The sequence below is a fragment of the Synchiropus splendidus genome, chromosome 18, assembly GCF_027744825.2.
Source record: "Synchiropus splendidus isolate RoL2022-P1 chromosome 18, RoL_Sspl_1.0, whole genome shotgun sequence".
Taxonomy (NCBI): domain Eukaryota; kingdom Metazoa; phylum Chordata; class Actinopteri; order Syngnathiformes; family Callionymidae; genus Synchiropus; species Synchiropus splendidus.
In genome coordinates this window covers 9709150-9729628 of record NC_071351.1, presented here as the reverse complement: position 1 = coordinate 9729628, position 20479 = coordinate 9709150, and the positions used below count along the sequence as shown (strand labels likewise).

The 20479-nt window shown below is 40.5% G+C and overlaps 1 protein-coding gene across 1 annotated transcript in view; it reads left to right on the top strand.

Annotated features, from left to right (window-relative positions):
- The window catches only part of pex14 (peroxisomal biogenesis factor 14), a 44234-nt gene that overhangs the window by 3045 nt on the left and 20710 nt on the right, over positions 1 to 20479 (top strand). The window contains exon 3 of the mRNA XM_053849150.1: positions 16652 to 16736. Within this exon, the coding sequence (XP_053705125.1) occupies positions 16652 to 16736 (85 nt within the window). The remainder of the gene's footprint in view (positions 1 to 16651; positions 16737 to 20479) is intronic.

Sequence of the window (20479 nt, the reverse complement as noted above, 5' to 3'; positions counted from 1 at the left end):
AACCTTCTCTGCCATCCAGGCCACCGGGCCAGGTCTGCAGCAAAATGGAGCGTGTGTGCTCTGCGGTTGACTGCTGTACCAGTCAGCGGCAGGCCGTCGCTGCTGCCCCCGGTGCTGCTCTTTGCTCGCTCTCACCGCCGCTTGCTGTGTCTCCAGCTCCCCTCCAACCTTCCGCTCCGCGGTGTTGTGGCCATTATCTCTGTCAGCCTCCTGCTGGGCAGTCTCTGGACCTCCTCCCAGCAGTGACGCACCATCACTCTCCTAGTTGCTTTCACTTGAACCAGAATGAGCTGGAAATGAAAATCTCAGTCCTTGACTAGACTGCCAAGTTTGCTTCAAGAATATAAGTAAATAATGAATTAATACATTTTCTTGGAAACTAAAGGATATTTCTTTTCAATTAAAAAGGTGTGGTGTTCTTCAAAAATAGATATATGATTTTAATGTCCTCATCTAAATGAGGACATACTTCGTGGCTTAATGCACAGTGATTTGATGTTTATCAATTTTTGTGTTTGCACACATGTGAATGTGTCTTTTATGAAACAGCTTCGTGCCAACAGCCAGTTTGTGGTTTCCTGTGTTAGTTTCGGTTGCATTTAATTATGAGAGTCTTCATCCAACGTTAATAACTAAAATAGAATCATATAATTCCACAGACCTTCGCCGCAGGCAAATCTTCACCGGTTGAACTTGAGTGTTTGATTGGCGACCGCTCAATGGGAATTTTTCTAACAATGCTGCGGGTTTTAAAATATGTTGCATTTCAACTGTTTTCTCTGTGAGTCTTCTGCATCATAATAAACTGTCAAAAATCCACATGATCAGAAAAGCAATTAAAAATTCATTTGAAGTTGCCATATAGACTAAAAACACGATATATAGCCTGATCCACAATTCAAGCTTATTATAGCAATATTGCGTGCCTTGAGATCTTATATGGGCGAAGATTAAAACAAAGGCAGAGTAAGTAGATTTTAACCTTATTTAAAAGCAATTGTCAGTTTATTCCAGTATCTCTTACACTGCTTCATGTTTTAGTTAAAATTAAAGTGTGGTTTTGTGTAGAAATTAAGGAATTTAAAGTCTGTGATCTCATGTTCATTACGTATGTGGTTGCTTTTGTCAGGCAATAGCGTTGAGAGAACAAGACGTACAGTAGTTTTGAGCTCTCCATTGCAAAGTGGTAGCTAATCAAGTTGGGCCAATAGATGGTGACGTGGAGCTGTGTTTTGCTGGGACTCTGATGTCAGCTCCAGAAGCTTCAGCGATTACACAGCGCTCTGTATCAGGTTGGTTGGATGTGTTGTCCGTGAGTTTTTACTGTCCTCCATACTTATATCTGTCTTAAAAACATAGCCTGGCACCAGTTGATGTTGCATGTGTATGGGTTTACATGAACTGCCTGTGTGTGTTTAGTACAGCAGAGGAAAAGGGGGGTAGATGGGAGGGGGGCAAAGAATTGTAAGAACATCCCCGGTCTCACAGCAACTTCAAAAGCTCCCCTTCCCCAGGATATTAAGCGTCTATGATGAAAAATTTAGCAAGCGTTAAATAAGCCGCTTTGAAGTGATCTGTTTTGGCTCGGCAGTCTCCAAATTTCCGTGGCCCTTCTGTAACAGTCATCACATTATAAAGGTTTTTTTACTCGGGGAGCGGGGACAGCAGCATGGTGAGTGTTGGAAGTCATTTGGAAACAGGTTGCTTTGGCAAAGGTTGTGTCAACAGTATTTGCTGCCGCTGCCGTCCCCTCTGCCTTTGTGTGGTTCTGGTCTCCCCACTTCTGCTCATGGTTTGTCTTCCACACATGTGGCGCACAAGTGAAACATGACTGCAACACAGCTGTCAAACAAAGAAGTCAAAGGTCACATGCGGGTCACGACTCTGTCAAATTGCAATATGTTTCCTCTGTTGCATTATTTATTGATTATTTGTTCTTATGCAGCTGTGTGGGGATCCACATGAAGACTCTACTGCCGATGTTTGTATTGCATGTGTTTGAAACAGGAATTCATCCTTTTGTTGTTTTTAAGATCACCCCTGCATTCATCAGAATTTGCTGCCTTCCACCCTATAAAATGCTCCTCGTTCATGGATCATGAGGCAGGTGCTTTCGTGTTATGGCCAATTGGTGCACGAGTGTTCATATTCATATCAAAACTGAAAAATGTTCCAGGTCCATTCCGAGTCCGCTCCTCCAAATGTTTCCGCTGGGTGTTTGAATATGCATTGCAGCCAACAATAATCCGGTTCCCTGTGTCTCACCCTAATATACCAAAGACTGCGTTCAATATTGCTTAAGAAAGAAAATGATGCCTGTGAAAAATTCCCACACAAATATCTGCCTGTTTAATATCATCTCCCCATGTGTTCTTTTACCCTTTACGCCATTATGTAGTTTCTAAAATTGCCAATAAAAGAGATTGCCCCCGTTTTCGCAAAGTCAAGCCGGAATAATCATTTATTCAATCATCGCTGTTTCCACTTATTTAATAACTTTTCTTTTCAATAACCGTTATTCTAATTTTTCTGGACGGGCGATTTTAAATCTCAGCGAATTAATTCTTGGGACAGAATAAAAAATGGGAGCCAGTAATGAGTCCGCTATGTTAACTCAATTCTGTCAAGAAACTAGGCTACCATTTAGTCAGTCAGGGGAACCTTCCCTCCGATTCCCCCTTTTTTCCTCTTTGCTCATTACTTTAATTGTAATTGTAATCCTTTATTGGAGTTGCCTGCAGTAAAGGAGAGTTATGGTCCGAGTGAGGGCATGAGCCATAGAGATATTTCATGATTATTGAAGAAGACGGTCACTAGGTGGCAGCCACTAGTTCGGCCTCGCTGTAATTACGAAGAGGGAAGTGGTGGAGTGCATGTGTGTGTGTGTGAGTAGGATTTGACTCTGACTGAAATGGCTTGCAGGATCATGTAGCAGTATGTGTGACATATGTAACAATATGAGGAGAGAGATTTGAGAGGCAGTTCATTTTCAAAAGTTGAATGCCTATAGAGAAGTGTGAATGACAGCGCTCCACCACAAGCAAGAACCTTTGTGCACTGCATCTTACTGAGTGTTGTGGAGAGGTGTCCCCGTCTGCTTCTATCTTTCTCTGTCTGTTGTAGCTGTGGTTTTGTGAGAGTCATAGCTGCTGTGTTCCTGAATCTCTTCCCCTCAGTGCAACTTTCTCTCCGAGTACAACAATCACTGTGCATCAGTTGCTGCTTATTTGGCTGGTTAATGACACAAGAAGGGCTTTCGTTTTTATTGTTGCTGTGTTGCACTTTTCCCGGCTGCTCACGACACCACGCGCCTCCTCCTTAGAGGACTCGGTATGAATTCTCACTGTCATGTCCAAGGACGAGTGGCGCAGGGTCAGCTAATTGCCTTTATGATTATGATTTCACGTCAGATTTATCGTGCATGCTCGGAGCACATCTTCCACGTCCTGCCGACGAGGCTGCTTGAATGGGGGGGGAAATGAGTTTACAGCTTCTGGCTGTGACTTCTTGTTTAAGAGCAGGTCACACTTTTTGACTCATTAGAGACCAACACAGTGAATGAATCACTGGAGCCTTTCGTGTAGTAGCCAGTCTCTGTTGCAGCTCAAGATGGAGGGTTTATTTATATATATATTTTTTTAATCTTGATCGAGTTGGAACAATCATGAGAGCAACAAGGTCTTTTTTTTTGTGTTTGTGAACTTTTTATGAGCCATAAATCCGTCGTCTCCGTTTCTGTTTGCCGATTAAATCAGTGTGCGGTGGTCCTGCAGCCAGAATGATCAGATGAGTTCTTTTTGAAGTTTTTCTAATCCGCATTCATCTCTCCAGCCGATGATCCAACTGTTTTCATCCTTTCTGTGGTTTATGAGCTTTACAAACTTGGATGTGCGGAAAGCCCACTAATTTAAATTTTGACATCAGATTTAGCGAGCACGCGAGGTCATGACTCGGCATCCGCGACTCATGGGGCGACTTGACCGAGTGGCGGCCTTCCTGAACGCGCGCTGCACTGTGACAAGCAGCAGATGTATCCTGGGAATGTGGTTTCGCTTTGTGTTTGGCTGGTGACAAGAGGCTGGGGGAATGGTGGGTGGTATACGTTCTTAAAACAATACCAAAAGATTTATTTAATTCACTTTGAATTGCTTCTTCTTGGCCCACCGGTTAGTGAGAAAATTCGTCAGATGTTGCTTTGCCAGACCATTTTATCTCATTGTGGCGACTGAGGGAGCATGGTCAAGACAAACGTTCGCCAACTAAAGAAATGGAAATTTGGCGTTGGAGAAGTGAAACGGAGGGAAAGTTGCGATGGTCACTGTATAGATGGATGTTATTGTCTCATGACCAACATGTCTTTTACTGGAGTTCCTCTGTTGCAAAGAAGCATAATGAAAATCTAATGCCCCATCTCTCATAGTGAACTCCACTTTGCCTCAGTATTCTCATGAAAGTGCGCCGTCCGTTGGGCTTTGTAATGACTTCAAGCAGATTTATGCTGTATTCTCTGTGTTTGCCGCTGCAAACTGCTGCAGTGGCTAACGTGGTGGCATCCCCTCGCCACAATGCTCTGAGATCTCCCGATAAATCTGAGATGTCTCCGCTGTCAAAACCGCTCACATCGCTTTCACCCTCCAATGTCACTTTCAAGGCGTAATTACACAAGTTGCGTTGATTAGTACGAGAAGCAATTACGCTGGCTTTCCGCTGCAAATGGAGAATGTGACGCTGCTTGATTGACAGGAAGCAGCCGGCTTTAATAAGTAAATGACTTGGTAATTTCAGGTGCTGAGACTTTTTGATTTGTCGGCGTATTTGTCGTTTTTGCGGCGCGATCCAAAGCCGTCTCCCTTCCACGGCAGCTTTGCCTCTTTTGATCCGCTCCGGCTGCTGGGAGCAAAAGCATCCGAAAACAGTCAGATGCTGAGACCATGTCCCAGATGATACTGCTTTATAAATAATCATCCAGAAAGCCAGAATAAATGAGCTGCAAGTAGTTTTTATCACTCTATTAAAATGCTTTTAACCTCATCGCTCTTTCACAAGTATGGAAATCAGAGGCAAAATTATTTGTAATTGACACTTTGGGGAACATATTTTCTCTCCTTTTATCGGGCTTCCCAGTTAGTTATTAGCTGTTAATTTGTCTGCGCGCTCCCCTACAGCGCCAGATATTTGTTCAAATGCTGGGATCCCCTCAGTGCATTTGTAACTACACTTCTGAAAACGCTTCCCTGTCTAATTATGTAATGTAATACTGCCTTTTAGGCAAGATTCTCTTAATTAAATATTATTGGTTCAAGCTAAGTAGTGCTGGGAGCTTCTGCTCTTATATATGACAGTATTTCTCCAAAGACAATTTGCATCAGTCGTCGGACTTTGTGGAGGATTTTTTTGTTCTCATTTCGAGACTTGCTCAAGAGAATAATTGAGCATTTATTGTATGAAAAAATTATAATCCTATTTCGAGTTTTGAGGTTCAGAAGGAGAGAACCTGTTGCCTTATGCTGATTGGATGTCTATTGTGTTTGGCTTATTTCAAGTTGCTAAAATTTTAAACGATATAATTTATAAGTGATAAAAATGTATGTTTCTTTTAGGTAGCCTTCAGCGCAGTCGGTTTGTATTTGAGCCCTTCAGACTTGGAGGTGCTGATCCTCCTCCCTGCTGTTTAACACTAAAATGAATTTGAAAAACAAACATTTCAGATTGTACTGTACATTGTCAGAGAGGCAAAGCACTTCAATGAAGACTGCCTGTGTTTTGGACGTCTGAAATGGAGCCAAACAATCCGATTGGCTCACCCTTCATCTCATATTTCTTCCTTTGTTAACCACAGTTGGCCTCATCAAGCAATTCCCTGTTTGTCTTAGTAACCCCCTATAGAGTCATACATGCATAAATATAATAAAATAATTTGCTCTTGCACTCCCAAGCCGGGCGGTAATTTATATGGATGGAATGAGTGCCGCATTGTAGAAAAGCACGAGTGGACCAAATGCCCGTTTGTCACCTCTAATAAATGTTGGAATGTAAATTATGAAGTTATGCTTCAGATGTAAATGCACTTTATTCCAATCCTTTAATGTAAACAGCCCACTCCAATACGTTCCAGGGCATGGGGGGCGGGGGAGGAAGCCTGCAAGTTTGACTTGGAATTCTCACCATTTTCATGATCAATAAGCAACACAAAAGGGTCTGGATGGGGGAGTGTTTGAGCATATGCCGGGCCGTGTTCATAAATTGTGGCTTGAAAGCAGGCGTGTACACCAAAAATCTGTACATTAGAGTTATTAATAATGTCATGACTGATAATCCTATCAAGACTGTAATAGCACTTTAATGGAATATGACAGCAAGAATGTATTACACTTCAAACATTGATGTGGGACCTCACATGACATTTATCAGAGATCTCAGAAACAAAATTCTGATTATTTAGTTTTGTTAATTGCGCCCTCCCCCTATCCCGGGTAAAAGGGTGGGGTGGGGGGGTGCAAGACTAGTAATGGTTATTAATTAATATGTGTCACTTTTCTGCTTTTGATTAAAACTAATGAAAGCAAAATGCTAATGTGATTTTAGCGTTTCTCAGTGTGTGGTAGAGTGAGATTGTGGCTCTGTCATGTGACTCAGATAAAGTAGATGGCGGCTCAGCCACTACATGATGAAGAAAGAGAAGTAAATAAATCATTGGTCCGCCTAATGAGCTGCACTGCTGAAAATATTACACTTTAAATTAACCTCCATTTACTCTCTGCCCAACTGAAAGTCAAATTCAAGTCTTGCTGCTAAAATCTGAATGCAGAAAAGCAACATTACTGTGAAAATGAAGCGACACCAGTGCAGCAGCAGAACTGAACAATTCCATCGCAGAACGATTAAATTACATTTTTTTTTCTCATGGGAATATGACATTATGGCTCTTATTTGTGTGTATCACGCTACCAAAGTGAGAAATCAAACAGTCAAGTTTTTCTTTGAAGGGTTAAGATAACTATAGACCCCAGCTTTAAATAAGCAGAAACACTTGGATTAGTTGTCCCTCTTTGAAATGGAGCTGGTCTCGATTTGTCGTAGGTCAACCAAGGATATCTCTGCTTTCATCTGTTGTCAACATAAAGAAACTGTTGCCAAGGCTTGTTCGCTTCTGTGTGCTGACTAAAGCCTTTAAAAACTGCAGTCAGGGTGTGACCAAAGATTGCTCTTAAACAGACCTGCTTGGTTAAAAAAAGACACCGTAGCCAAAGGCCCAACTGACAATTTTCAGACACCTGGACTGGCTCCTCGCCCAGGTGTGTGTCGTGACTGTTGAACTGGGAACCCGTGACATTATGTGAATTTATTGATTTGATTCATCAACTATAAGGTGTGGAATGTTATAATTGGGGAAATTATGGGGTCCCTGGATTTTCATTGTGATGTTATAAATTATATTTATTGAACACCTAATGTGTTGAACTTATCTTGTTGATCTTTGCATGCATTTTTTTTGCAAGAGTTTGCTGCTCACATTTGTTTACATATTTAAAAAAAAGTCAATTGTACCTCTTGTTGTCGTATTTTATTATGCCGAGTAGGTTTGTTAAATTACGTATATGTTGCTCTCTCTCTCTGTCAAATTAAACTCTCAAAAGCTAAGATTGCAAAATTGGCAGGATGGAAAATCAAGGAAGTCCTCTTGACAAGATTCCTCAGTGAATGGTGTGTAATTTGGAATACGTCAGACATAATTAAGTTCCACCCTCATCTGAACCTCCATGTCTTAAAATGAAAAGAGAAAGATGTGAAAACAAGGTCCTTTTCAAAGATGACTTTGAAATGTTTTCATCATTACTTTTATTCTTACAAGTTAAATCAGAAAATGATGCCCCCACTTCCCCAACCAGTCTCTCCTTAAACACCAAAACAACCTGAAGCAATGCGTTCAAATCCAAGGCGACTTCTGATGACGGTAGTAAGACGGGTATTTCAAGTTTTGAACCATTAATACGTCTAAGATATTTTGTCTGTTTGAATTGATGAATTTTATAAAGCCTTTTTCCTATCACTCAATATTTTAGAATATGCCTAGTGTCAGAAATGTCACACTTTATACCCAGCTAAGTCTGCATTCTAAAAACGTGTTCTCTTTTTTCCCCTCCTGTGTCAATTGTCCTCTCCTGGATAAGGCTGTAAAAGGTTTGACGTTTCATTGGGGAAGCGGCTTTTTTTTTTTAAATGCTTTTTTAAAATGCAGAGAGTGACATTGTCATGTGTTTTCTGTGTCAAGGTTGTCAGAAAATGTCAGAACAGGTGTGCGTCTGCTGCTTAGCTGTCAACTCAGCCCCTTCGCCATAACACGCCACTGTTACTGACATTATATTGGTTCACTGTCTCCTCCACTTATTCTTTTAAGTCTCTGGAAGGTTCTCAGTATGTTTTTTCAATCTTAAAAGTGACTAGTTTTCAAGAACAGCTCATTATTTTGAAGTAAATTTTGGAAGTGAATTTGAACTGGGAAAAGATGTTGGAGCTGTTGGATTTGAAGAGCCACATAAAAAGGGTGCAGATTTAGGTTGGTCAGTGCCCTGTCTCGATGTTTCCTTCACTGGAAGGCTTTCTGGGCTAAACCAGAACTTAATAGAAAAAAAGCTTTTCCTCTTTGGCCTAGGAATGTCATGGATGTCCTGTGCCAATCTGCTTGATTCAGTGTCAGATTAAAAGGAAGTTGTAGGGCATTTGGCGTCCCATTTTTTTTTTAACATATATTTTCTGATCAATTTTATCAGCTGCTGCTACTGAGCAGGTTCACTGGAGATACACCTAAACACAACAGTGTAGGATCTTTCTCCAAAAACCATAAGCTCATTTAGTTATTTTGAATATTATGACTCAACATATCATATACATACTGTATTATTTTTAGAACCGCGTAGCACCCTTCACACCCCAAATTCCTCTTCTGCTGTGCAGTGGCATCTTGACAAAAGATGCACATATTTGCAGTGAGTACATTTCTGATCATTCTGAATCATAAAAAGGGCAAACAAATGTCAGTTTGCAAGCCTGCTCAAAATGACTGAACTATGGAGTTGATGCTAGCTCTCTTTAAGGGCGTATTTATCCAGGCCTTTTGAGGATGGAGAAGACACAAGTTCCTGTTGCACTTCTTGCAGTGGAATTTACTTAATGCCCTTGGTATTTACACATCAGTCGAACATATATCATAAGCTTAAACGTGCCGCAAAACCTGCCAGAATTGACATCCTGTTCCCGTCTGTGGACAAAGAAAAGTTAAGTGTGAAGCGTCACTCGTCTCTAAGAGGGGGAAATCATGATTCGATGTGACAAGCTGTCATGTTCATACCCTCTCTGGTTTCAGGTTAAATGAGAAGAACGGACTTCCTGTGAGCCTGGTGATTGTTGTTTTTCAGGGGCTCTTAGCACCGGCACTCGTTTTCTGCTTTTCTGCGTCTTGAGGTCGGATTGTTGCTGGCAGCTCATGGCCTCCAGAAACGGAGAGTCCTCCAGCATCGTTTGAAGCATGATCAGTAGCAGACTTTTGTTTGCCGTCTTTGGCCAAAACCAGAAGAAACTACCTTGAAGCGACACCCCCCTCCCCTCCGTGCTCCTCCTTTGATTTGATGGCGATTCCATTCTGACTTCTCTCCCACTGTAGATGTGGGGCCCATTGTCTTGGCTCATGTGTCTAAATGTTTGTGACAAGTCTCGGTGAAAAAAAAACAGGCCGCAAGGGTGAACTGTCAGACTGTCCTCCCACTCTCCACTCCACCTGTACCAGCGCCCCCCAGTAGATGGCGATATTTGACCTCTTCTACTGAATGCACAGCTCCGGATAACTTCTCCACTCCTTTATGGAGGGAAAGACGGGTCTCGCCCCGTGTTGAGGGTCATGCCACCAATTCCTGGCCCTCTTTCTGAAGACCATGAAATTGCTGATCCAAGACGTGCGATTAGTGCACTCAGTCTTTTGACTTGAGAAGGGTGGACGACCGATTATAATGTCACAGGAATGTCACAATCTGTCGGCTCTTCTTTTGTGAGCTTCAGTGTCACGTTGTTCTCAGAATTATTATTGAGATCAACAGTGACGCCTCTCATTGTGGTTTTTACTCGGCAGCATACGTGGCAGTTTCTTTTTCGAGCATGATATGGAAAGTGTCTCATGGCAGCTGTTTACCAAGCTCTCCATATTTGTTGAATACACTGTTATTACACATGTGTTCACTTATTAACCTGTTGGTGAACAGTCTTGTGTTGGTATGATACTTGAGATTCAGCCTGCACACAACTGAAAACTATATAGAATTCAGGGACCACTGAGTTATTAGAAGCTGATGAGAAAGGTGACGTGTTTCCTCAAAACATATCTAAGTTATGTCTATTAGATGTGAGCTCCTGTGTTGTAATATCTGTTATAAATTTTAATTTCTCCGCATCCATACCTTTTAAAGGTTCATGTTCTGCCTCGCTGGAATGTGTATCTGTGTGTGATTAAATATATAATTCCTATTATTAATGTATGTAACTGGTATGTGGGGTGTGTTATTTTAATACTTTATGATAAGGATCTATTCAATACAGATCCTCTGGTTGAAAATCAAGTTGCTGGTGTGTTGGTGGAATGAGCAGACAAGGTTAGGCTTGTCACTGTATGTAGCCTGTGATGCTGGCGTTTCTTCTCCTGACACCATAACACAACTTCTGTGGTGTGTCGCTTGGACACAAGCTCCACGTTGTTTGCTGCTGGTGCCTCTTGCATTTTACCTCAATCAGCTAATTGGATGTGAAAGGGCAGCGGGCCTTGATGATGTGAAGGACAACACGGTGCAGCGGCACTTATAAGAAAATCCTTTCTGTCAGTTCCACAGCAAGTGTCACACAAGCAACTCAAGCAGCAGTTTGTTTGCTGTGCTTTACTCCCACTGTACGAAACCAAGTCATTCATTGGTGCTTGAATGTTTTCCAACTTTACCTGGATTTTTTTTTTTGTCCTTTCATTGGTTTTTCTCCTCAGATTTTGACAACTCACTCTTACATAACAGAGCATTGTGATTGCTGGTGAATGAAGGCAATCGTTGTTTATCATCCTGAATTTTCAAATATAAACTTTATTTCAAATCTATTGTTTCTTTTTAATCTGTACTGACTTTTGATGGAGCACCACTTTCTTAAGTTACACTGCCACTCTGGCTTGTCACCCAATGTCATCATTGAGTGAGGCAGAAAAAAAAAAAATAGAAAAAGCAAAGATTCGAATTACAGGAAAGCAGCACTGCATTAAAGAACAAAAGAGATCGATGGCAGTACATTAAATTTTATGCGAATGAAAAAAATCAACTAATTAAAATTGATTACTCCTGCTTTGTAAATGTGTTTCAGAATTAAATTATTGTATGAAAACATTCTGACCAATTGAGGAGCTGGGGAAGTATCCATTACTGGATTGCAGCAGAGCAGAGGAGCTGGAATGTTTTGTGGTGGCTAAGTAGTTTGTTGCTGCGATCTATCGCCCCCCCACTGCTAAAGTGCCACGGGTTAATCTCTGATGACCCTCATCTCTCAGAGCAGCACCACTCTCAAGGTTCAAGCCTTTCACCTGAATTAAAAGGAATTTGTGGGTTAAATAAGTACTGTTTTTGTCCAAAGTGGTTAAAAGTGAGGTGTAACTGATGGACTTGCTGCCTGCTAGTTGTCCAGACTCTCTCTGGCTTTGTCTCCAGGGACGCTCTTATCTTTACAGTCTCGCTGGTTCAGTATGGCACCACCAACAGTCCAGTGTTCAGAGATGTGTGAAGCAGAATGACCATAAATATGTCACGTTTTGTTTTCATATTCACTTCATGTGTAACGAAACTTTTCTTCCAGGAAGCTTGCAAAACATTTTTTTTTTACTGTTGGAACCAAAAATGTTAAGAATTGGGTAGAAATCACGAGTTTAAACTTAATAAATGGGAATAAACTGCAACACTTTATTGTTCTACTCAATTTATTTTTTTTACTCAGTTATTGTGTGGGTTGTATTTTGTGTTGATTGTTCAGATATTCATGTGGCGATGTAGTGGTGAATGACTTTCTCTTTCAATTCAACAACAGATTTTAGAGATCAAATTGAAATGTCAAGTTCAAAACCATATGTAATGTAACTGCTGTGCTGTTATTTTAAATATAAAAAATGGCAGAGTTTGAAGTATTCTTTATTTGATGAATGTTGTGAAAGTTTGTATGAGGTGTTTTATCTGCACTGATGCACTCAGTGTGTCTTACCAGTGAACCTCCTGACCTTTTCTCGTGGTGTGATAATCGAACACTGATAGGGGAAGCCTGCGAATGGAAAGTCTGGTCTGCATCGGTAGCTTTGTGAAAAGCTTTACTTCCGTTCACCCTCCAGCCCCCCCCTCCACAAAATTGCATAATATTTGTTTGATCTCATGATTGTCGCCTTGCCAATAGCGCTGACACCAATCTGCCGCCGTTATTTTTAAACCTTTGTGATGAAAATGTCAATTAACTTTTCCATGACCCTTTTCATCTATTGAAATGTTGGTTCTGAACTTTTCAATTTCGCGAGTTAAATTCAATAAAAATTGACCCAATTCTCAGTTTGTGGCTGAGGAGACCTTTGCGGAGCATTTTTCACTGCGTTCGTGGTGGTTGATTTTTCCAACACCTTTTATATTGGAGAAAACTATGCATGTTCTAAACCTACCAAATCTAAGTGTAAAGGCTTTTAACTATGTTTGTATGACACATTAAATGGAAGTCTCCCATTGCTGGCTACAATGACAGAATGATTGTGGAGTTGAGCTAAATGGTGGAGTCCTCACCTCTCTTCCTGATGTCTCTCAGGGTCAATAATTCCCCATAGCTGCTCCCACGAGGCCGTACTTCCTCCGCTAAAGGTCACATTAAGGCGGGAGGGATGTCACAATTAGAAGCTGCTCTTTTAAAAAGATTAAAAAGCACTGCTCTCCACATCACACTCAGTCAGGCAACTAAAGGAAATGCAATAATTGCATTAAAACTTCATTCTGTTTCATAAGGGCTCTTGTATCCTGGAAAGGGTTCAGTCATTTAAGACTCGTGTTTGAAAATCTTCCATGAAAGCACCAAATTAATATAGGGCTTCATTTTTTTTTTCCCCACTGCCTCTCACTTTCTCTCGCTTTTGGTCCACCAAAATGGTGTTTGGGGTGGGGGTTGTAATCGGAGACAAGGCTAACATAATTTTTGTCCATGTCTGTCAGTGTGTTATTATATCAGGGGCACTTCTCCACAAATGTACAGACCGGGGCAATTTGGAATGAATTGATTCACACTGAGACTGAATCCTGCGCATCTAAATGATCTCCTTTTAGACCCCTACCAGACTTTACGTTCTATTAAGTGTAAAGTTATGCTGTGAAAAATTCAATTCACTAGCTTAAATGGACCTGTAGGCTTACTTGCCATCTTCTTACAGTTCCGACAAAATAAAACATGAAGAAAATAAACCTACTAGTGAGGCTTCAGTCGATTTTAAAGAAAGATGAGTCTCCATCCTTTCAAGTAGCTTATAGTGGATTTCACCCATACTTCTCAGTAAAGTACTAGACTGGCAGTTACAATACCAGCAATTCCTCTGCTGCCTATACACTGCAACCTTGTATTGTAGCACTATATATCAATACAGCCTTCCACTATAGAGTAGTTAAGAGCTCTTACGAGGTATAGCTAAAAGGAACAACTGGTTACACAGGATGTGAACGTGTTGAAATGATGGTTCGAACGTAAACTGATTAGATTCTCGGTTTCACAAGTCAAGATATCACAAGAGTAAATTTCCGATGAGTGCATTTCCAAGTCTTGTCCATTCAAACTCAATAATATCCCTGTAATCGTGTCCTCTTATCAACTTCCCTCTCTTTAAGTGTGTTGGTTAATGTTGTCTCCTCCCGTGATTGAGTTTTTGCCTCTTTTTCGGCTATACCTGACCCTTTATTGGTTATCCGGTTTGTAAAGATTCATGCCCTTTACACCGACCACTTTGCTGCATTAGCAGGTACTCCTCACCAGAAGCGTTACAAGAAGCCTAAGTACTGCTTAAGTAGAAGAAAAAAAAAAAGACTCGGTAAGTTTGAGAATGGAAGATAATTCATCGCGTTTCTCTCCTTTTATTTATATTGCGAGCCCAAATGTGCCTTGTAGTGTTATCCATCTCACCCCTCTAAAAGCCTGGTTGTGTGCTACCCAACACTATAACAGGGATGATCTATAAGTCAATAACAAGACAAGACTGAAATCGGTGCAATGTGGTTATAATTGATTGAAATGTCTGAGTAGAACTTGTGCAAAGCATCTATGTCATCTGCTAAGAAGAGCACTTTTCCTTTCCCTGAAGATCTGCCACTAACCAAATGGAAGTGTGTCTCATTAGTTTGCCGCTGAGCAAGCGCTGGTCTTTAGCAAGATGTGAGGCCTTTTTACATCACCACAATTTTTTTTTTGTCAATATCGCTCTATTCAGATTGGAGGCGAATGTCAACAAGGTTTGCTCGTTCAGCGTTTTCCTGTCATATGAGGTCATCCTGTCTCACACAGATTTAATTCCCTTACTGTGATAACAATTGGATCTTAATTCATATTTTTATCTTCAGTTACTGGGCTAAATAAGATGGAAATACGATAGCATTTCCCTTCCTCTTTATACAGTTTGGGCCCCATGCAGATGCTCAAGTGTTTTAATGTCACTGTGAAAGGGCCGATGACTTTTATACGCATTGAGCTTATGGAGACCCTTGAAATTCCATACTCCTCAAGTAACGTTCATGTGCATCAAGGTCACACTGGTGCACAAGTGAAAGCCTACATTAGCCAACCCAATGAATTCTAGAAGCATCTCTGGGGATGAATTGGGTCCACTGATAAAAATCACCACTGCTGTTTTATTGTGGCCACATGTCAGAGGTATTTACTTTCAACAGTCAGATGTGACACTGGGACCTTTTTTTTCTGACACCGTCTCCCATTGAAACGTCAGAGTGGAGGCGGAACCTGAATTACGTTCAGTGTAGTTCCCCATGCCGAACTTTCTTGATCAACCCTTGATGTAACTGTCAAACGCCAACAGGGACTGCCATCCCAGCAGGAGGACCAGGCCTCCATGTCAGGTCTCATAAACCTCTGATTTTTTTTTTCTTCTAAACTGTACATGTTCAAAATATGTTAAATTGTTAAGCAAGCATTGAGACCCTTATTTTTCCTGGCTTTTCTCATGATGATTCAGTTTGCTGTATATACTACAAATACTTCACTCTTGTGCCCTATTTTATTCATTGCCAATGTCTTTTTAAATTTTCTTTTTAAGCATATTCCACAGTCATTTTTATAGTTGCCTTGCTATTTTCTTACATTTTCAATCGATTTATGCTTGTTATGGGACCTGATCTGAATCATGAATTCTCTATATCATTGTGTTTGCTGTAAAAGGCAGAGTGTTTGGCGACTCGTGCACCTGTCAAATCCTTCTACCGGCATTAATCCCAGGGTTTGAGAACCTCACCTGTAATCCTCGGGTGTTTATTTTCCACAAAAACCAATCGCAGACTCGCTGCCACACCCGCCCCAAGTTTCAACTGCAGCTCTTTTGTATTGAAACCAGTTCGTACTATATGCAATGCATTACCAAAAATGAATTACCCCTGGCAGGGTGCTCAATCACTTTGTATCTTTCAACACTAAGAGAAAAGGAGTAATCAAAACCTTTCAACCTATTAGAGGGATGACTTTTACAATTGAATCACAGGGACCACAGGTGCAATAAGTCATCCAAATCGCCTGTGCCTTTCTGAGTTTTCCATGGATTCTTGTATATTTCTCCGTTTCAAGAGGCGCCACTTCACGGCGCCCTTTTCCAAATGTATGTTTTAATGCCATTTGAGGAACGTGTTAGATCCCCCCCCTCCCCCAGGTTCTTGGAAATGCATACTGGCGTGGAAAATTAAGGGGCATCTCGAAGGAAAACATAATAGAATCGATGAAAGCAGTGCACTTAAAAACTTCGGATGTTCTGATGCTATTTAACGTTCTAGTGCATTAACGTTTCAAGTCATTACAACCGTCAGGCCGGCTGATTTGATCACGGCAGGTTTTTAACTGGCAGAATTACACAAGTTTTCAGGCTATGATTCTCAAGTTATTAGATACAAATGATCACCTCTGCATTAAGTATAGATTTTCTTTCACTGCGCACTTTAGAATGGAAGTTTGTCTTTAGGAGGGTAATAGCAAATTACGCTCCATACTCCATTTGTCCGGCGCTCCTGATGGTCTAATTTTATAACTGCTGATTTGGTCATTCCCCACGTTTAGTATGAAAGTGCTCAGGTGGTCTTTCTCCTCACCACCGAGTGTGTGGGGGCTTGAAAGTGCACATTAAATGGAATCCATTAGTTTATTCCCTGATTTTATAATGAACCATTTTCTTAAATATACGCCATGGTTTTTGCAGCTGAGAGCTCAGACTTTAACCCCACCCTTACGTAATGTCATCTCAACCATTTTCTTAACTCTACTTTCAACTTTAAATGCTCAGCTTTCCTCACCGACGTCTCATCCCATTTCCACATCATCTCATTATATGGAGTTAAATCACTTTTCTCTTTTGCAGATCACAACCGCTGTGAACTTCCTGCAAAACCCGAAAGTGCGTCAGAGCCCTCTGGCCACTCGAAAAGCCTTCTTAAAGAAGAAAGGTAAGACATTTAGAATTTTGTTTCAGTATTAGCTAAAGAAAACAACAAATAGTTTGCTGAAAAAGTCATTATTTATTTTAGGGAGTAGGAGACAAAGATTTAAATCTTTGTCTCCTACTCCCTAAATGTATGTTAAATATTTAACACAAGAAATGCTTTTTTTAATGTAAGACAAAAATGCCCTTAAATATTTTTATGAAAAAAAAAAAAAAAAAAAAAAAAAAAAAAAAAATATATATATATATATATATATATATATATATATATTCAATCTTTTTTACCGACTGAGTAACTTAGTTGTTAAATATAAAATTGTCGTAATTATTTGGAATTGTTTATGAGTTTCCATTGAACTGTGGTGTTAAATCAAGTGTGTGCCAATGTAATGTTTTTTTTTGTTACATTTCAAACAGTGCTCTTCTAAAAAGTATTAGACAATTTATATAGTGAAAACATGAATTCATTTTCCTATTTCAGCGTATAATGTAAATATGTTGCAGGAGAAAGACGCACGCACATTTGTGTTTTTTTAAATTGACTTGTCCAGGTCAAAGGTTACGGTCAGCGCTCTTTGCCCTCGGGGAAGTAATAGGGGTCGATTTAGCTTCAGAGTGCATGATTCAAGCCCCGCGAATAGATGACACACCAGTCGGGAAGCTCCTTTGGGTTCAGGAAAATTAATATTGACAAATACCCTCTGCATTTTCAATGGAATTATCAATATTGCCTTGCAGCATTTTAACCCTTTTACTTAATTTAGCTGTTATTGTAAATTTGAGGCAGCCAGGCTTCTCCAGCAGGAGCTCAGGCCAAATATTTGTTTACTCCACAGTTTCTTTGCAATTCATCAGGATTCTTTCTGACACGTGGAACAATATTGTTCGAGCAATAAAACTTAAAAAGCTTTATTACTCTGAACTCATTTATGTGTGTTCGATATCATGCAGGGCCGGCGTTGTCACAGGCGGCTTATCTCTCAGCAACAGCACTATGAACCCAGCTAATGGAGTTTCATCACAGATATGTACTTATTTAAGGACTTTCAAAGACTTTGGCATTTTAGTTTCTCGGATGTGCAAAGTAAACACATGCCGAGCAAGGTAACCCAAAACCAAATCCATGACGGCCAGATGCTCATTCACACATCTCACGTGACCTTAATGACCCACGATATCATTTATCATTTGCACGTCCCTGTCTCCGATTATTGACAGATAACCAGAATCTCTGTTACAAAACATTTCAGCCGATGCTAAATATATCGTCTTCCTTCATTTTCTTTCTGTATCCTGCTTTGGAAAATGGCTTCACTCTCGCTGCACTTCACGCACATGAAATATGTATGACGCTTTAATGCAAATTTATTTTGGAAAGTCCGTTCCGCTGTAGATCTAAACTACAACCCGTCGATTTGCATGATGACATTGATCTCCGGGCCAGTCCAGGTGAAGATGAGTACAACTCTAGTGAACAAAAAGGATGTTTAAGTAGCACTCTGCCGGATTTATGAGAGAACTCGTGCACTATAGTCATATAACATGGAAACAGGAAATGTTTCACGTTTGTATTGGAGCATTACTTAGTCAGTGCCGGGCAATCTTTTAAACGGTGTATTGAAAACCTCTCTGAAGTCGAGCTCTTATTTTCGTTATTACTTTGAACAAAAGTGATTTGCAGCAAAGCTGATTTCAAATGACTGGTTGTCAGTCATATTGTGTCATCGTGTGCATGTGCTCACACATGCACAAAATCAGTGAGTGACTTTTAATGTATGAAGTAATCCTGTGACTGTTATTTCTGCGTTGTGTGTATGCGTGTTGTCACAGAATACTGCATTTGTTTGTGTGTTTCCTGTTTCTGATTCTGAACTGATATTGTGTAAAATGAAAACATTTGTATTTGACTTCTCGGGTGTGTGAACTGAGTAGGTTAAAGATAATGGTGGGACACTGGGTTAGTCGGAGTGGGCTCAAATTCACCCTCTCATCTTGTGTACCATTTGTGCGTTGTCTCACACTGTGTGCTGCAAACAAAAGGTTTCCTGAATATTGAACCTTTCCAGTTTAAAGTGCCGTACAAAGTATTTCACTTCACTGTTAACCGGCTCCGTAAGTTAATGTTGGTTAAAGAAAATATCCTCTAAAAGTCCCCCCGTCTGAGTCTGAAAGCTGCTGTTAACACACCACAGCAGACCAACGGCTTTGGTTTGCCATCTCCTCCACACGACCACAAAACTCAATCATCCTCCGCCCTCCGCATCCTGCCACCACTGCAGATATGTCACTCTTAATTTCTAATACGGCTTAATGCCATATTTATGTAAATACTCCAGATTTTACTTCATATTAACAGCCAGAAATGTCAAAGCACACATAAAATGAAACAATACCATCTCCCGCTGGAGTGGAATTTAAATTGGATTCTCTTGGTGACAGTATTTACGCCGGACAGCTGATGAAGGAGAAAATGGGGCCCACTTTAATTGCATGTTGCAGAATCTTTGCACGATATTCTCACCCGCGCACATTATTTTGCCGGCCTAATCTTCACTGCAGGATGCCTCTGTGCTCACATCGCTCCATTTTCAGAGCTCTTAATAGAGAGCTTTCTTTCTCTATTTATTGAAAAATACAATTTTCTGTTTTCGCTCAGCTGTCTGAATTGGCAATTATGCAGTGCAATATTTATGGCTGTCCTCTCTGAGTGGTGGGCAAATGAACTGGCTGGAGTATTGAAACTTTGTCACTTAGATGTAATGTAAAGTCGAGGATGTGTGGTTCTCGCGGCTGCAAGTCTCGGGAAATGGATTGTGTTTAAAGTCACTCACCTCAAAGCAATTTCCCTTCACCTGCTCGCCAAGACCGAGCAAATTTTACTGTGTTTGAGTGAAATGTAATGCGCTTACATCGCACAGAGTGAAAGTTAACTATCAGATTTAACAAGGGAGGAGTGGCAGGGCAAAATCCTGGCGCTGCAATTTGGCCCAGGCAATTAGCAGTTACACACGTAATTACCAAGAAAAATCTAATTCCCACAACAAAGTCAACAACATTTTCCAGCTTCCAGCGTGTCACTTTGACCGCGGTGGCGAAAACTGACTTCACTTTGCTGCCGACGCCATTACCAAGACCATTCCACTTTCAATCAGCTTTATTTATAAAGCACTTTTCACACAAGTGCATTCGACGTAAAGTGCTTCATGGTGATTAGTTAAGAAATGAACTCTGGCAACGCGTGTTATGGATTATTTTTCACATTCTCCATTATCAAACTAATACAGTGAATGCAGTTGCAATCTGATATGATTGAAGATCATCAATAATATACATTGCTTTATATTTGCAGTTGCTTCACTTTCCCAAACCGTCACAGTAAGTCACTTTCCTTACCTTATTTTGGCTTTCAAATATATCATGATCAAATATAGTGAATTTTCTTTACCACGGAGAGAACATTGTGTCCTCACGGCCCAAACAAATGCTCAAGTCATTTATATGGCAAATCAATAGGGAAACCCTACATTCAACAAAGAGACTTAAATAGTTAAAAGTGACAGAACTGCATGATTCACTTTAAAGTCACTTCATGGAGAATTTATTTTATGTTTTCAAGGGTGTTGAAGGTTGAATGGCATGCTGTACTCTGGTCTTATGAGGCACAGACAATAACTGAAGTGATGTGTTGGGTTCTTTGCTAAAATGGTGCTAAAACTTCATGCAAATATATTCGAACCCATTTGAAAA